At 35.2% G+C, this 16,487-nt stretch overlaps 1 protein-coding gene across 1 annotated transcript; it reads left to right on the top strand.

Annotated features, from left to right (window-relative positions):
• Window positions 1-12,185: 12,185 nt before the first annotated feature.
• On the top strand, window positions 12,186-14,437 carry LOC143563341 (uncharacterized protein At2g39795, mitochondrial-like). Its single transcript, XM_077050903.1, has 3 exons — window positions 12,186-12,298; window positions 12,450-12,778; window positions 14,132-14,437. Exons 1-3 carry the CDS (start codon window positions 12,212-12,214, stop codon window positions 14,295-14,297), a joined length of 582 nt encoding a protein of 193 aa, XP_076907018.1. The 5' UTR covers window positions 12,186-12,211; the 3' UTR covers window positions 14,298-14,437.
• Window positions 14,438-16,487: the final 2,050 nt, after the last annotated feature.

Raw genomic sequence — 16,487 nt, 5'->3', positions numbered from 1 at the left:
GTTGACTTTAAAATGTCAAAATTATTAAAGTTAGAATTTTAAACATGATTCGGGTTTCAGGTTTATTTATAAGGGCATTTTTTGAAATAATCAAAAGGTTCGGGATTTGGCAGATTGACTATTTTTCCCTTAACTATTAAAATTTAAGAAATGATTGCGAACACTTTCGACATGCCACCCCCATGCCTATCAATGCTTATAACTTTTATCAAATTTGAATTATTTATGTCAACATTAATTTTTCCTTCAATGGTGATCAGAACGTTGTATGGGAAGCATGTCATGCAAAACTATGCTTAAATGAAATAAAATATTCACAAAATTGAATGGGGTAATATGTTACTTTTTATGTTGAATTATGAAAAAATCGAGAAGCCCTCTGAAACTTATCAAAATATTTTTTATGGTGTAGCTCAGAAAAACATAGTTCTTGAAGAACATTCATTGCTACAATTTAATATCATACTTTCCTTTGATGGGTGGCAAATTGATAAATATATCAATAAAGGTAATGCCTCTTTTGTGTTTAGGCTAACTGCTATTGTATGAGAAGTCTTATGGTTCATAACCAAAATTCTTTCAATTATACATATATGACACCGAGAATGAATTTTTCAATAGAAAGAAGCATTCTCGGGTACGATTTTGCACGGGCATTTTTTTATTAAGTTCATTTAAAAAATCATTTTGTGATATAAATAAAATCAATTTATGTACACATTGTATAGCTACAAGCATAAATGTAATATATTTTTTTCATATACGCTATGTAATTATTTGTTTTACTTATAATTTGAATTATCCCGTGTGTGACACGGACTCTAAAACTAGTTATAATAATAATAAACAAAACCTAGCTGCCCCTGATTCCTCCTTTCACGCTTTTACGGCTCCGGTGAAGTTCTGGCAAGTCGCGGTATACCGGCGACCTTAATTCTCGCCGTGAAACGCGTCTTTGACCAATCAAACGTCCGTAACAACTTAACCCATCAACGACAATCTTTAATCAATAGTTTAATTGCACCATATCACCCGGTAATCGCCAATAAGGTCGCGAGACCCGTCGGTAAATTGGCCAAAACAAATTAATACAATTAACGATGACACGCTCCAATTCCTAGTTTAAATACGATCCTCACATCAGACTAAACTCGTTCATAATCTCAGAACTCATTAACACACTCTTTATATCTCTAATTAATTCGTCAAAGATCGTTTTCCGGCGAGTCACCGTTTACCGTCCAACTTTAACACCTCTGGGTAATATTTATATGAATTTGATTCGTTTTTCACCGTTAATCAAAAACCCTAAACTAATTCTAATAAACATAGAATGGATTAAAAGAATTGAACCTAGGGTATCTATGAGGAAGATGATGAACATATCAATATAACTTTTATATTTTATTTTCTGGATTTTAACCATCTGATTAGTTTGGTCTAGTGGTAAGCATGTTGTCTGGTAACTATCAGACCCAGGTTCGAACCCGGGTCAATGCATTTCTTGATTTTTTTTAACCATGTTACTTATCACCTAAAAACCAAATAAAACATTTAAATATCATAATAAATCAATTAAAATTATTTTTAATGAAATAAAATATAAATTGTCATTTTCAACTAAAACCCAGCTTCCACGTTCGTTAAACCATTAAAAATATTTTATTTTATTTTTGTTATTTTATAATCTTTAAAATTAATTTGTTAGCTTTAAAATTCATCGAACTTTTGATTCATTAGTTTTTGTTTGTCAAACCATAATACGTTAGCCTATATTTCGTTGAACCTTAGCCCGTTAACTTTAAATACATTAGCATGACAATTTGTTAGTTTAAGTTTTACTTCGTTAATTTAGTTTAATCATACTAGATAAAATCCCTAATTAAAATCCATACCTTGAAATTATCGTAATTTCCATAAGAAGGTTAAAGTTATAATATTAAAATAGTTCGTTAAAATTCTGTTAAAACAATATAAAACCAAAATACCTTAAAATCCCATAAAATATATTAAAAATAATGTAAAATCCCGATTAACCAAATATTTAAAACTTTTTCAATCCCGTTAGTTAGATTTTGTTTTTCTTTTAATTATAGTTCGAGAAGTTTGTAACGTCTGACTTTTAGAAAGAATAAATAAAGTAATATTTAAATAAACTTTGTTATTTAATTTCTGTTGAATAAGTCATAAATTAATATGAGGGATGGTAGGCTTAAATGGGTATGGACCTAACAATAACCATGGACGGACTAATGGGCCTAAGGTCCATGAGCTAAGGGTATAAATACCCCTTAAACCTTTCCTAAAACCCTAGATCTCACAATTCCATACCTTTCCATTTTTACCAACACACAAACTCTCCTTACTTTGAAACCCGAGAACGAGCCCAAGTTATTTTTGTGATCCTCGCATCCAAACAATAAGGAGAATCAAGATCTAGCTCGTGTCAAGATTAAACTCTAAACCGGATTTCGCTTAGAGGTACGCTTGTAGTATAAAGGTGGTTCCTTTGATGTCGGTTCTCCATGAAAATTGGTAGAACCATAGATTGAGGCCTAAGGGTTATAAAAAATATAAACTTGATGTTAGAAGATGAACTTTAGGAGTCGAATTCATTTGACTCGTTAGTTAAGTTCGACTCGTTCATGACTTTAGATCTAACGCAAGTTTGGCTCCTTATAAGCCTAGAATAAAAGAATTGAAACTTGAATCTAACCAAGTTTAGATTTTTAGTTGTTAATATTAATAGAAATAAATTAGTAAAAGTAATAATAATAATAATATAATAATAATAATAATAATAACAACAACTCTCGTAACAAAAGAAAAAGAAAAGAAGAAAAGAAGAAGAACAAAGAAAAAGAACGGAAAAGAGAAAGAAAAGAAAGAGGGAAAGGAAAGAAAGCTAATTAAAGGAGTATATAATTAATATGAAAGGGTTTTCGATCATCAAGTCTAGTTGGTGGAGTGTTTAAGGCATTAATGTGGGAGTGAGAGGTTGTAGGATCAAATCTCACCCACAGCATATTATTTTTAAAGTGCCATGCGAAGCGAACCTGGGTCATGCGATGCGAACTGGGAAGTTCACGCGATGCGAATTGAGCCATGCGAACTGGGCCATTCCTAGTTAATCCAAGATAATCCAACAAAATAAACCAAATCAACTAACCTCGTCATCTCCGTATGACCCGATATGTTTTTAAGATAAATAATCCGTTAAAGCAAAGAAATATACACACACACACACACATAATAATGTGTTAAAGGAAGGGAACATACTATTAATAAAGGAGAGAAATATATATGTGTGTGTATATATATATATAATGATTGGAGAATAGGAACGCAAAATAAAGACTATCGTGAAATGAAGTTATTGTTAGATTTGTTAGCCCAAACAAACGAGCCTAGCTTATCAAGTACGCTAAATTAATAAATACAAATTTAATTAATTATCTTAGTACATGGTTAACTAATGAATATATATATTTTAAATAGTTAGCTGTGCACAGCTCAAGAAGGGAATTACTATTAGCGAGGAGTGTAACAGGATCCATGTGAGTTCTAGCCCCTTTTATGTGTTATGTTTTTGGGGCTGTGTGCATGCTACGATGTGTTTAGATTTATGCACTTAACTTAAATGGTAAGTGTATATTAGATATATGTTTGAGTATGAATGTGAATGATATGGATTGTTTAACTAGTATGCACGTAGTTGTTATATTAGTTCTGATGGAAGGAAGTATAAAGAAAATGTAACGAAGGTAGAAAGGTATGTTATGTTAGAGGGCACGGGGCCCTAATAATAACCGAGGTATGTAGGGAACTGGACCCTTATAATATCCAAGGTAAGTAGGCACTGGACTCTGAGGAGATCTAAGGTATGTAGGACACCGGATCCTTATTAATTCCGAGGTATGTAGGGTCTGGACCCTTATAATATTCAAGGTAAGTGAGGACCGGATCTTTATAGTATCCGAGGTATGTGTTCAGTAAGAAGTATGAGTGTATGAATGTATGTATGTATGTATGATTGAATGATAGACAAACAGGTAAGTATTAATACGTATTTTCGTACGCGTATTGGTAAGGAAGTGAATGTAAAGTATGTTAATTAACTAGAACTCACTCAGCGTAGCTGACTTTTAGTATGCACGTAGCCAAGTAGAATGAGACAAGTTGCTTGAGGAGGACTTGTAGCAATAAGAGGAAGACTGGTATCGCTATGAAGAAGACTCTCATGTCATTTTTTGTTTTATGTTTAAAACTCATGTTAATTCTGTTTAAGACAAAGTATTTATGTTATGTATGAAAGGTTGACTTTTATTTTCGCGAAATGCTTTAATTAACTCTGATTTTACGAATTATGTGAATGAGTAAATCCAACCAGCGAGAAAGTAGGGTTCCCGGGTCAGGGGCCTTACAGGTTGGTATCAGAGCATAAGTTCGAGAGAATAAGCATCCTACATGCTTAAACTTGAACAGAGAATGGGACGAAAAGAAGAAACGAAAGAAGATGCCAGTTAGAGAATGCCATGTGTCACTCAAGCAAGGCTAATACGTGAATTTCCTTACATATAACGTAGGGATAAGTAAGAGGTTTATATGAATTGTTTAAGATAGAATTGCTTGCTTATGTTTGAAATGTTTGACTGTTTAACTGCATTAAGTAGAACCGAGCACAAGTAGACTCACAAAAGGAAGTGTATAGGACACGGAAAGTAGCGTGAGCAAGTAGACTCACGAAAGGAAGTGATGAGGTTGTAGAGGGTAGTGAAAAGGATACTGAAGTTAAGGCTAAGGCATCGAATGAAGATCGTGCTGTGAAGGTTAATGGTGGTAAACGAGGTCGAGGCGGTTGCAACTACAGAACCTTCAAAGGTTGTGACCCACCTAAGCTAATTGGTACTGGTGACTCAATCGCTACTCTTCAGTGGATAACTGCAATGGATAAGGTTATCCGCATTAGCGAGTGCCGTCCCAACCAAGCTGTGGGCTTCGCTACCCAATCATTTATTGATGAAGCTATGTTTTGGTGGGAAACTGTTGAACAAAGAAAGTCTGCTGCTGAGATTAAGGCTATGAGGTGGGATGATCTGAGAGAAATGGTAATGAGGAAGTTCTGTGCTGATACTGAGGTCGAGAAAGTGGAGATGAAGTTTCTGAACTTGAAGGCGGGGAAGATGACACACCGCGAGTACACTATTGAGTTTAACCGTATGTCGAGATTGGTGCCCGAGATGATGAACACTGAAGCCAAGAGAATCAAGTGTTATATCAGAGGACTTCCACAGAACGTTCTCACACTGGTCAAGGCAAATAGACCTACTACTTTTGTTTCCGCGGTCGAACTGGCGGAAATGGTTTATGATGACTTGGCGGTGGACGACGATGTGGTGGAAGTGAAGAAAGATAAGAAGTGGGATAATCATGGGAAAAGGCACGGTACTCAGTTGTGGAGCCTGAGAGACAAAAAACAGAAGGTGTGGGAAAGAAAACAAAATAAGACTTGTGGGAAAATTCATGGTGGTGAATGTAAGTGGAGTGCTGGTACTGACATGTGTCATAAATGTGGGAAGCCTTATGGAGGAGAGTGCAGACTTGGGTCAAATGTCTGTTTTAAGTGCGGGAAGGTGGGGCATTACGCTCATGAATGTAACGTGAAACCCACCTGTTACAAATGCGGGAAGACATGTCATATGGCTCGACGATGCACTAAGGGTGAAGCTGGAGGAAGTGGGAAGAGAGATGCTGAAAAGAATAGGCTGAGGACCAGGGCTTACATGATGACCCAGGAGCAAGCTAAACAGGTTCCCGATGTTGTGATAGGTACATTTCTCGTAAACGGTATTTCTGCTTCTGTTTTGTTCGACTCAGGTGCTAATAGAAGTTTCGTAGATGTAACGTTTTGTAAGTTAGCTAAAATGACATGTTGTCGAGTGCCTAAAACGTTTATGGTAGAAACAGCTAGTGATACCTCTGTTAGAATAATGATAATGGTTAAGGACGGTAAGATAGAACTAGAGGGACGTGAGTTCCTTGTTACCCTTTATGTAATGACCTTAGGAGGGTTCGATGTGGTTTTGGGAATGGATTGGCAGTCTGAGTTTGAGGCTCAGATAGTGTATAAGAGTAAGTTAATAAGGTTAAAGTCCTTGGATGGTGGTACAGTGACGGTTTATGGTGATAAGGAAAGTAAGGGGCTTAACGTCATTTCAATGATAAAAGCCGATAAGATGTAAAGGCGAGGGTGCGGTGCCTACCTGGAGTATGTTGTCGACGCTTCGGCGGAGGCAAAGGAAGTGAAAGATGTTCCATTAGTGTGCGAATATCCCGAGGTGTTCCCTGAGGACCTTTAGGGATTTCCACCGGAACGAGAGGTAGAATTTCAGATTGAGTTAGTACCAGGAGCACAGCTCGTCGCGAAAGCACCTTATCGAATGGCGCCATCCGAGATGAAAGAATTGATGTCCCAACTGCAAGAACTCCTCGAAAAAGGTTTCATACAATCGAGTGTTTCATCGTGGGGCGCGCCGGTGTTGTTCGTGAAGAAGAAAGATGGAAGTATGAGAATGTGTATCGATTATTGTGAGCTGAATAAGCTTACCGTGAAGAATAGGTATCCGTTGCCACGGATTGATGGCTTGTTCGATTAGTTACAAGGTGCTAGCTGGTTCTCGCGGTTAGACCTTCGATCAGGCTATCATCAATTGAAAGTGAAGGAGGCAGACATCCCTAAAACAGCGTTTCAGACGCGGTATGGACACTACGAGTTCCTCGTTATATTGTTCAGTCTAATGAATGCTCCCACGACATTCATGGACATGATGAACACGGTGCGTCGGCCAATGTTAGATAAGTCAGTTATCGTTTTCATCGACGATATACTGATTTATTCGAAAAGCGAGTCTGATCATGCTAAGCATATGAGAGAAGTATTGGAAATCTTGAAAGAAGAGAAACTGTACTCCAAGTTTTCGAAATGCACGTTCTGGTTGCGTGAAGTGCAGTTTCTAGGTCACATAATCAATCCCGAGGGGATTACTGTGGACCCAGCGAAGATTGAGGCGATAAAGAATTGGAAGACGCCGCAAAACCCGACTGAAATACACAGTTTCTTAGGGTTGGCTGGTTATTATAGGAGATTCATCCAAGGTTTCTCCAAGATAGCCGCACCGTTGACCTGTATGACCCGAAAGACTATGGTGTTCAATTGGGGGAAAGTATCAGGAAGAGGCGTTTGAAAAATTAAAGAAGAGGCTCACACAGGCTCCGATTCTTGTTTTACCCGACGGTAACGAGGATTTAGTAGTTTGTGCTGATGCCTCGTATCAAGGGTTAGGTTGCGTGTTGATGCAACGAGGAAAATTTATAGCTTATGCGTCCAGACAACTGAAGGTTCATGAAAGTACGTACCCAACACATGATCTTGAGCTAGCAGCTGTAGTACATGCTCTTAATATCTGGAGACATTACTTGTATGGTACTAAGTGTACTATCTATACGGATCACAAGAGTTTAAAGTACTTCTTTGAGCAAAAAGAATTGAATATGAAACAGAGAAGATGGCTAGAGTTGATCAAAGACTATGACTGTGAAATCAAGTATTACCCCGGAAAGGCTAATATAGTTGCTGACGCCTTAAGCCGGATGAATGAGGAAGTGATAGCGACCGTGAAGTCTTACAAGCTAATTGCCAACACAGATCTCTTTACAGAAATCAGCAGGGTTCAGACAGAAGTGCTGGTAGACGAAGGGTTAATGAAGAAAGAGAGGATTTATAGGCAACAGACTGAGCTGATTGATAATATGCAAGGCGTAAAGATCAGATTCGATTGAATGTGGATTCCGAGCCATGGGAATCTCAGAAGTCGAATCCTAGACTAGGCTCATAAATCTCGATATTCGATTCATCCAGGATCTAATAAGATGTATCAAGATTTGAAGAAAGACTACTGGTGGCCTGGTATGAAGAACGAAGTGGTTGATTGTGTCAGTAAGTGCTTGACTTGTTTACAAGTTAAAGCCGAACACCAGAAACCGTATGGGAAGCTACAGCCTCTAGAAATACCTGAGTGGAAAAGGGAACATATCACTATGGATTTCATAACTAAGCTACCGCGTACAGCCAAGAATCATGATACCATCTGGGTGATTGTGGATCATTTGACTAAGAGTGCTCACTTTCTGCCTATACAAGAGGCCATCTTGCTAGAAACGTTAGCAAATGTGTTCATTAAAGAAGTCGTGACGAAGCAAGGAGTGCCATTGTCGATTGTATCCGACATAGATACCCATTTCACTTCCCGATTTTGGAAGAGGTTCCATGAAGCAACGAGAACGAGATTGAACATTAGCACGGCGTATCATCCTCAAACAGATAGGCAGTCTGAGTGGACTATCCAAACCCTTGAGGATATGCTACGTGCATGTGTGTTAGATTTTGGAGGAAGCTAGGATGATTATCTTCATTTAGCAGAGTTCTCGTACAACAACAGCTACCATTCGAGCATTGGTATGCCTCCATTCGAGATGTTGCATGGTAGACGTTGTAGAACTCCCGTCTGTCGGGGAAAGATTGGTCATAAAGAGATTGGTAGTTTGGAAGTCGTGCAAGAAACCTCCTCGAGGTTTGATCAAATCAAAGCAAGAATGAAAGCTGCTCAAGACCATCAAAAGTCTTATGCTAATAAACGACGACGACCGATTGAGTTTAACGTTGGCGACAACGTGATGTTAAGGTCTCGCCTTGGAAAGGTATCATTCGTTTTAGGAAAAGAGGAAAGTTGAGTCCAAGATACATTGGACCATTTAAGATCGTAGCTCATATGGGAGAAGTGGCGTGTAGACTCGAATTACCTGCAGAACTGGAAGGGATTCACTCTACCTTTCACGTTTCTCACCTAAGAAAGTGTCTTGCAGACGACACGTCGCACGTGCCGTTAATGGACATAGAGGTAGATGAGCGATTGAATTACATCGAGCAGCTAGTTGTGGTCATTGACCGTAAGGATAAGCAACTTCGTTACAAGGTTATTCCACTAGTCAAGGTGATTTAGAAACATCGTAAGGGATCCGATGATACATGGGAATCCGAGGAGGAGATGCGTAAGTTCTACCTGCAGTTGTTTATGTAATAAATAGGTATCGGGGACGAAACCTTTTTAAGGGGGAGAGACTTGTAACGTCCGACTTTTAGAAATACTTAATATAGTAATATTTATATAAACTTTGTTATTTAATTTTCGTTGAATAAGTCATAAATTAATATGAGGGATGGTAGGCTTAAATGGGTATGGACCTAACAATAACCATGGACTTAGTGGACTAATGGGCCTAAAGTCCATGAGCTAAGGGTATAAATACCCCTTAAACCTTTCCTAAAACCCTAGATCTCACAATTCCATACCTTTCCATTTTTACCAACACACACACTCTCCTTACTTTGAAACCCGAGAACGAGACCCATGTTATTTTTGTGATTCTCGTATCCAAACAACAAGGAGAATCAAGATCTAGCTCGTGCCAAGATTAAACTCTAAACCGGATTTCGCTTAGAGGTACGCTTGTAGTATAAAGGTGGTTCCTTTAATGTTGGTTCTCCATGAAAATTGGTAGAACCATAGATCGGGGCCTAAGGGTTAATAAAAATATAAACTTGATGTTAAAAGATGAACTTTAGGAGTCGGATTCATTTGACTCTTTAGTTAAGTTCGACTCGTTCATGACTTGTAGATCTAATGCAAGTTTGGCTCTTTATAAGCCTAGAATAAAAGATTTGAAACTTGAATCTAACCAAGTTTAGATTTTTAGTTGTTAATATTAATAGAAATAAATTAGTAAAAGTAGTAATAATAATAATAATATAATAACAATAATAATAATAATATAAATAACTCTCGTAACAAAAGAAAAAGAAAAAAAGAAAAGAAGAAAGAACAAAGAAAAAGAAAGGAAAAGAGAAAGAAAAGAAAGAGGGAAAGGAAAGAAAGCTAATTAAAGGAGTATATAATTAATATGAAAGGGTTTTCAATCATCAAGTCTAGTTGGTGGAGTGGTTAAGCCATTAATGTGGGAGTGAGAGGTTGCATGATCAAATCCCACCCACAACATATTATTTTAAAATGCCATGCGAAGCGAACCAGATCAAATTCAAAGTATTACGATTTCGCTTACAAATTACAATACTATTTGGACTTGTGTGTTACTTGGTTACTTGCTCGAATTTACCTGCACGTGGTAGCCTCAATAAGTATGATCATACGCCCCCCTTTGCACTCAGGTGCATTTGTATCGAGTGGAAAAGTGCCTCATTATCCGAGTACGTTGGTTGTTACCAACTGGAAAGAACCTTACTTGCGCGATTACCCGAGTACGTTGGTTGATGCCAACTGGAAATGACTTTACTTGCTTGTTTATCACTTGTCCAAGAATTGTATGATTTTTAAGTATTATATCAAACTGTGGGTATCTCACCAGCTATGTTCGTAGCTGACTTTATTTTATACATATGTTACAGGTGTAAAGATACGAGGATGAAAGTTAGAAGACACATAGCATGCCTTTAGGATATTCAAAGAACAACTTATCATTTGTTTATTTATTTGTTACAACTTGTATTATTTGATAAACTTGTGTTACATAAAGATTTAAATGAAATAATGTTATTATGGTCACCTAATAGTGTAACGCGTGTTTAAGCAATCTGTACGTCATACTTAGGCCTTTCCGCTTTAGCCGGGGTGTTACAATTATTGTTGACAAATCTATTTTATTTTATACGCATATGTAGGTTATCGCTTGAATTGAAGACTTGAATTTTTGGATTATTAGTCGAGACCCTAGGCTTTATCAAGAAACAATTTATTTGAGTTTTATTTTGGATTATTGTTATTGTTATGGATTATATTTGCTATTTATGGATGGTGTGTGTTTTGAATGGAATAAATTAATTATTAGATATTGTCACATTTATTGTATGATAGTTACCTTGAGCTATGAAGGTATTATTGGACTAAATTTGTATCGGACTTTAATCGGACCTTAAAATTGATCGATTTGTTCAAATTAAGTGTTAATTGACATGAATATGGATTGAGGATTATTTGTTATGGTGTGAATTGACTGATTACTAAGTCAATTGAACGTGTTTAAGTAATTTGTTAAGTTTTTGAATTGGATTAATAATGGCGGGATGCTACAGTGTTGAGTTTTGACTTTGAGAAGTCAAAATTGCTAGTGTTTGATCGTGGATTTTGTTCAGATTTGTGTGTTTTAGTACGATTTGTGTTGGTTGTTGTTTGCGGGTTATGTTTGAGTGTGATTGGATTGATTTTGGTATGGTTATGGTTGAGGTTTTTGACTAGGTTTGATGATGAAGATTTGAAGCATTGGATGAATTCATTCACTTGATAAAGAACTTATATTGCTCGACGAAGTGCAGCTTGCTCGTAATTGAGACTTAGAAGATTTCTGAAGTAATATCATGCTCGAGTAGGATACCGTGCTTGAGGAAGTACTTTCCATGCGTGGAGTGCTTAAGCTTGCTTGAGTTCCATACTTAGCTAATTCTAGGGAGGTTGAGAAGATTTCAATCATTCCTTTGGACCCAACAACGTCACATACGAGTTCAAGCCGATCTTTGGCTCGTTTAAGATAATTATTATAGAAACTAGTTACAATAAAATAAATCAAATGGGTAAATTTGTTTTAATTTTTTTTTGTTTTTTTAATTAAAAATAGAAAATATGTAATTGAATTTAAGGATTTCAGTAAACATGCATTTACAAAGCTAGAAACAGTTACATATACAATTGAATTTATGAATCAAGTTAAAGGTGGAAATATGCAATTTCGGATAACCTAATTTTCAAAATTCAAACTACCAGGCACCCAAATCCATTAGAAAAGAAAAACGTGTGCGTTCTTTTCATAGAATTCGTAGAATTCAAAGGAATTGAAATTAATGATTTCAATTACTTCCGATTCTGATTCCAAAACTGGCTGGCCCTAAAAAGAGCATCAGAAACCCTTGTTAACTCTTGAACATTCGCAGCGACAGCGACCTTGTTTTCTTTTCTTTGTTTAACAAAGAACGATGGTTATCCTCCTCCGCCGGCTACTTGGACGCTGCACCGGAAGACGCCAGCCGTCCATCTTCTCCTCTTACCATCCAGTAATCCAACAACAATCCAAACGCTACGTCTCCGATATGCGAAATTCCGCCTTCGAAGACCGCATTCGCAGACTCATCCGCAACGACATTCGATACGAACTCCATCGATCTCCCCTCACCCAGGTTTTTACTTTTCTGGCTTTCTGTTTTTCATTTCATTTAATTTGGGCGTGTTTGGATAACATTCAAAGTTCACTAATTATATATGCTTGAAACTGAGTATTGGCATACAATGTAGACTCTAGCATACTCATCAAAACATATTTTTATGTAGCTTGTTTCAAAGTTCAAATCTTTTACAATCGATGAGAGAACCGGTGAGCAATGGATCAGATTAAACAAAAAGTTCGGTAATAACGAAGAGATGAAATTAGAGGTAACTATGTTCCAAGTCTCCGCCCCTCCTCAAAAAGAGGGTCGTGTCACCACGGATAATGATCTCGAGCTCTACATTTCAATGGTAGTTGACATATTTAAGGATGAACAAAGCGGTATTTTAGAATTTGTGTGCAATGTTTGGCTCGACAGTGTAGAGATTGACAAGGTTTTTATGCGCGATCAAGATGGTATGACTGGTAAACCGTATTTGGGTCCTCCGTTTGAGTAAGTTCGGTTCTTTTGTTTATTTGATAGTAATTCGTCTAGTGTATTAACGAGCCAAGCCGAGCCGAGCCGAGCCGAGCTTGACTCGAGCTCAGCTCGTGAGTTGTTTATAAAGCTCATGGTTGACTCCTTTGTTTATTTATTAATAATGTATATACAATTTTAGTTGTTGATATTGTTATTTTATAATATTATATAAAAGTTGTGTAAATAATAGGCTCGTCTAGGATAGCGAGCTAGCTCAAGCGTGTTAAAGTGAAGTCTATTTGGGCTTGTTTGATTTTAGGAGTTTAGTAATACAGTTTTAAACTAGGTGTAAACAAGCTCGAGCTTGGCTCGTTAACTTAAAAGAACTCAAACTTGGCTCGTTTCAAGCTTTATTTCTAAAAGCTTGAGCTCGGCTCGTGCGTTATTTTTCAAACTATAGGCCAACTCATTATTAATAATTTATATACATTTTTAGTTATTGTTATTATAATTGGATATGTAATAATAGTTATTATATACGTACTTGTTTAATATTAAATAAAAGTTTATGAATAACAGGCTCGTCTAGGATCGCGAGCTAGCTAGAGCTCGTTAAACTGAAGTCCATCTCTGGCTTTTTTATTCTTAGGTTGTTAGTAATACGGTTTCAAACTAAGGTGTAAATGAGCTTCAACTTGGCTGGTTTAACTTACGAGAGCTTGAGCTTTGCTCATTTAGAGCTCTAATTCTAAAGCTCAAGCTCGCCTTGTGAGTAGTTCTTTTAAGCTTGTGGCCGGTCTTTTATTATCTCATATATAACTATTTATATATATTTTTAATTATTTTATATGTATATAGCATAATATATTTACTATTTAACTAAAATTTTTATATTCTTATATAAAATAGTAATTATTATGTCAATATGTATTTAATATATTAAATAAAAATTATATAAATAAAGGGGTCGTTTTGGCTCGTGTGCCGGCTCGAGCTCAATACGTAAACTCGGACCCGAGCTTGTAAGGTTGGTTCGAATCAAATTATTTGTGAGCTGATCTTGAATAGCTCACAGGCTGGCTTGTTTAAACTTCTGTTTCAGACCATGCTGGCTAGTTAGTCTCTCTAAAAATTTATCAAATATTGTGATTTATGTGATATTTAAATTGTTCTTTTATTATCTTGTAATAGACTGATAAATATAGTTCATGATTGTGAAGTAAGTTATTCTAACCTTTGATATATGTATATCAATTCTACCTTAACATATTGCGAATTACCGATTGATTGTTGCTACTTCAAACAACAAAAACACTTTTCTAGCATCCTGATTATCTGATTTTGATTATCCAAGATTACCTAATATAATGATTGTTTAATTTCCAGTGATCTAGATGATGAGTTGCAGACTTCACTGTACGATTTCTTGGAGACGAGAGGAATAAATGATGAACTTGCTGCCTATTTGCATAAATGTATGCAGCACAAAAGCAAAAACGAGTATATTCGTTGGTTGGGGAGTATCGAGTCTTTTGTAGCTCAAAAAAAGTAAACCTGAAAACTTGTTTTGTGTTTGCTAATGAAAAATTCAAAGAAAATAACTTCAAACTGTTTAAACTTTTTTATTTTGGCTGTAAGGGTGGTTAGCTTTCGGGTTTTGTTTCATGTGTACGTACACGATTTACTCATTCAGGTTTGGTTTAATTAATATTGGCCTACCAGGATCAATGACAGTTATTGTTAGTTTTTTTTGTTAGATGATGTGTTAAAATCATCAATGACAGTTATTGTTAGTTTATTTTGTTAGATGATGTGTTAAAATCATTGGAAAATTCCTAAAATAAGCATTTATGAAAACAGATTTCTAGTTTTAGGTACCATTTGAAAAAAATTCCAGAAATAGGTATTATAAACTAGTCATGACGAGTAGTTTGTAGAAACCAATTAGAACTTGCCACGCGTCCTTAAACTAACCCTAACGAGCACGTTCACTAATCAATTGCTCGTCACGACTAAATAAGTTTAATGCCTCGTAATCAACGCAATGAGCAATTCACAAGTCCTTTAGTCACGACGAGTAGATTATAAGGTTAAACTAGTCGTGACGAGTTAACTACTAATAAACTACTCGTGTAGGGAATGTAAACCTAGTAAACTAGTCGTTACGATTAAAGGACTTATAAATTACTCGTGGGCGTTGATTACGATGCATGAAACTTATTTGCATGAAACTTATTTAAATGTGACGAGTAAATGATTAGCGAACGTGCTCGTTACGGTTAGTTTACGGACACGCGGCAACATATAATTGGTTCTACAAACTACTCGTCACGACTAGTTTATAATACCTATTTCTGAAATTTTTTACAAATGATACCTAAAACTAGAAATATGTTTTCACAAATGCTTATTTTGTGAATTTTCCCTAAAATTACCATTCAACTATTTAAATATGTGAAAGTTTTGACTTTTTCTTAATAAGTTTTATGTTTTTATATGATAGGTAATTTTGAAGAAAAAAAAGAATAATAGTTTTGATATGATTAAGATGTAATTATTAGAAATGAAAAGAATGTTTATTGAGAAGGTTTACAAATAAAAAAAGTTAGTGTGTTATATTCCTAAAATGAGAAACAAATAACAAAATCTATCTATCTATTCTAATAAAAGAATACTTAAGTTTGTCACTTATCAATCTCATAACATTTCTTCTCTTTTTTCCAACTTATTTTAAAATATGGTCCCTTTTCTTTAAGTCATTTCAATATATGAATTCAAGTTTATTTTTATTAAAACCAAATCCTAACCGATTCATTCATTAACATTAATTGTAAAATAAGAAAATTTCAATATTGAAGTTGCAGGTCTGCTAGAATAAAAATTTTAAGTCACATGTAATTACAAATTCAAGAAAATAAAGGCGCATCATTATTGAAGAATTTAGATTTGTTTGGTAATAAACTAAAAATTGTTTTTAAAGTGAGATTCGAGCAATAGTGCATAATATTTTATGTAAGGTTGGTTTTAGATTTGAATTTAAAATTTTATCATATGCATTTGAACTCAGAAAAATATGTATTTTTTTTTTAAATTTCTCTAAACATTTTGTATGAATATTGCAAATATAAAGAATACATATTACATAAATTTTGGTGTTTAGCTTTAATTGATTCATTAAAGTTGAATGTTATAATTACAATCCATATGTATAGCGATTTACTATATGAACTATATGTCATTTATTAATCTGATTTTTTATGTAATATAAAAGTTTTAGCAATAAGAAGATCCAATATTTATTTTTTAATATTTTCTTCTATAGCTCAGATCAAAATGCTTCAAAACATATATTTATTGACTTGATTTGTACATTTTTTATACATTTAAATATATTTAATCTAATATGCCTTATAACACAAATTACTTAATTAAAAGCATTCAAATTCAAAATTTTAAACCAAAAAATCTGTATCAATCACATCACACTATTTTCGCTTTCCAAAAATCATTTAGGATATTGAAACCTAGATTCATAGGTTATCATTTTTGTTAGGTTTCTACATAATTTCAATATTATATTAACTTATTAATTTTATTTTTATAAAATGCAATGAATTGAGGTTATGTTAGTGTTTTCTGTTGGTTAATACATAATTCAAGTGTTTATGAGAGAGCGTATACGGATCTAGATCGATGATGACATCGTGATCTTCATTGTGTGATCAATACGATTATTGTGTGT

Source organism: Bidens hawaiensis, unplaced genomic scaffold (assembly GCF_021521415.1).
Source record: "Bidens hawaiensis isolate Kalapana, Puna unplaced genomic scaffold, B.hawaiensis_p1.1 tig00021363_1, whole genome shotgun sequence".
In the NCBI taxonomy this organism is placed as follows: Eukaryota; Viridiplantae; Streptophyta; class Magnoliopsida; order Asterales; family Asteraceae; genus Bidens; species Bidens hawaiensis.
This window is presented reverse-complemented; position numbering and strand designations above follow the sequence as displayed.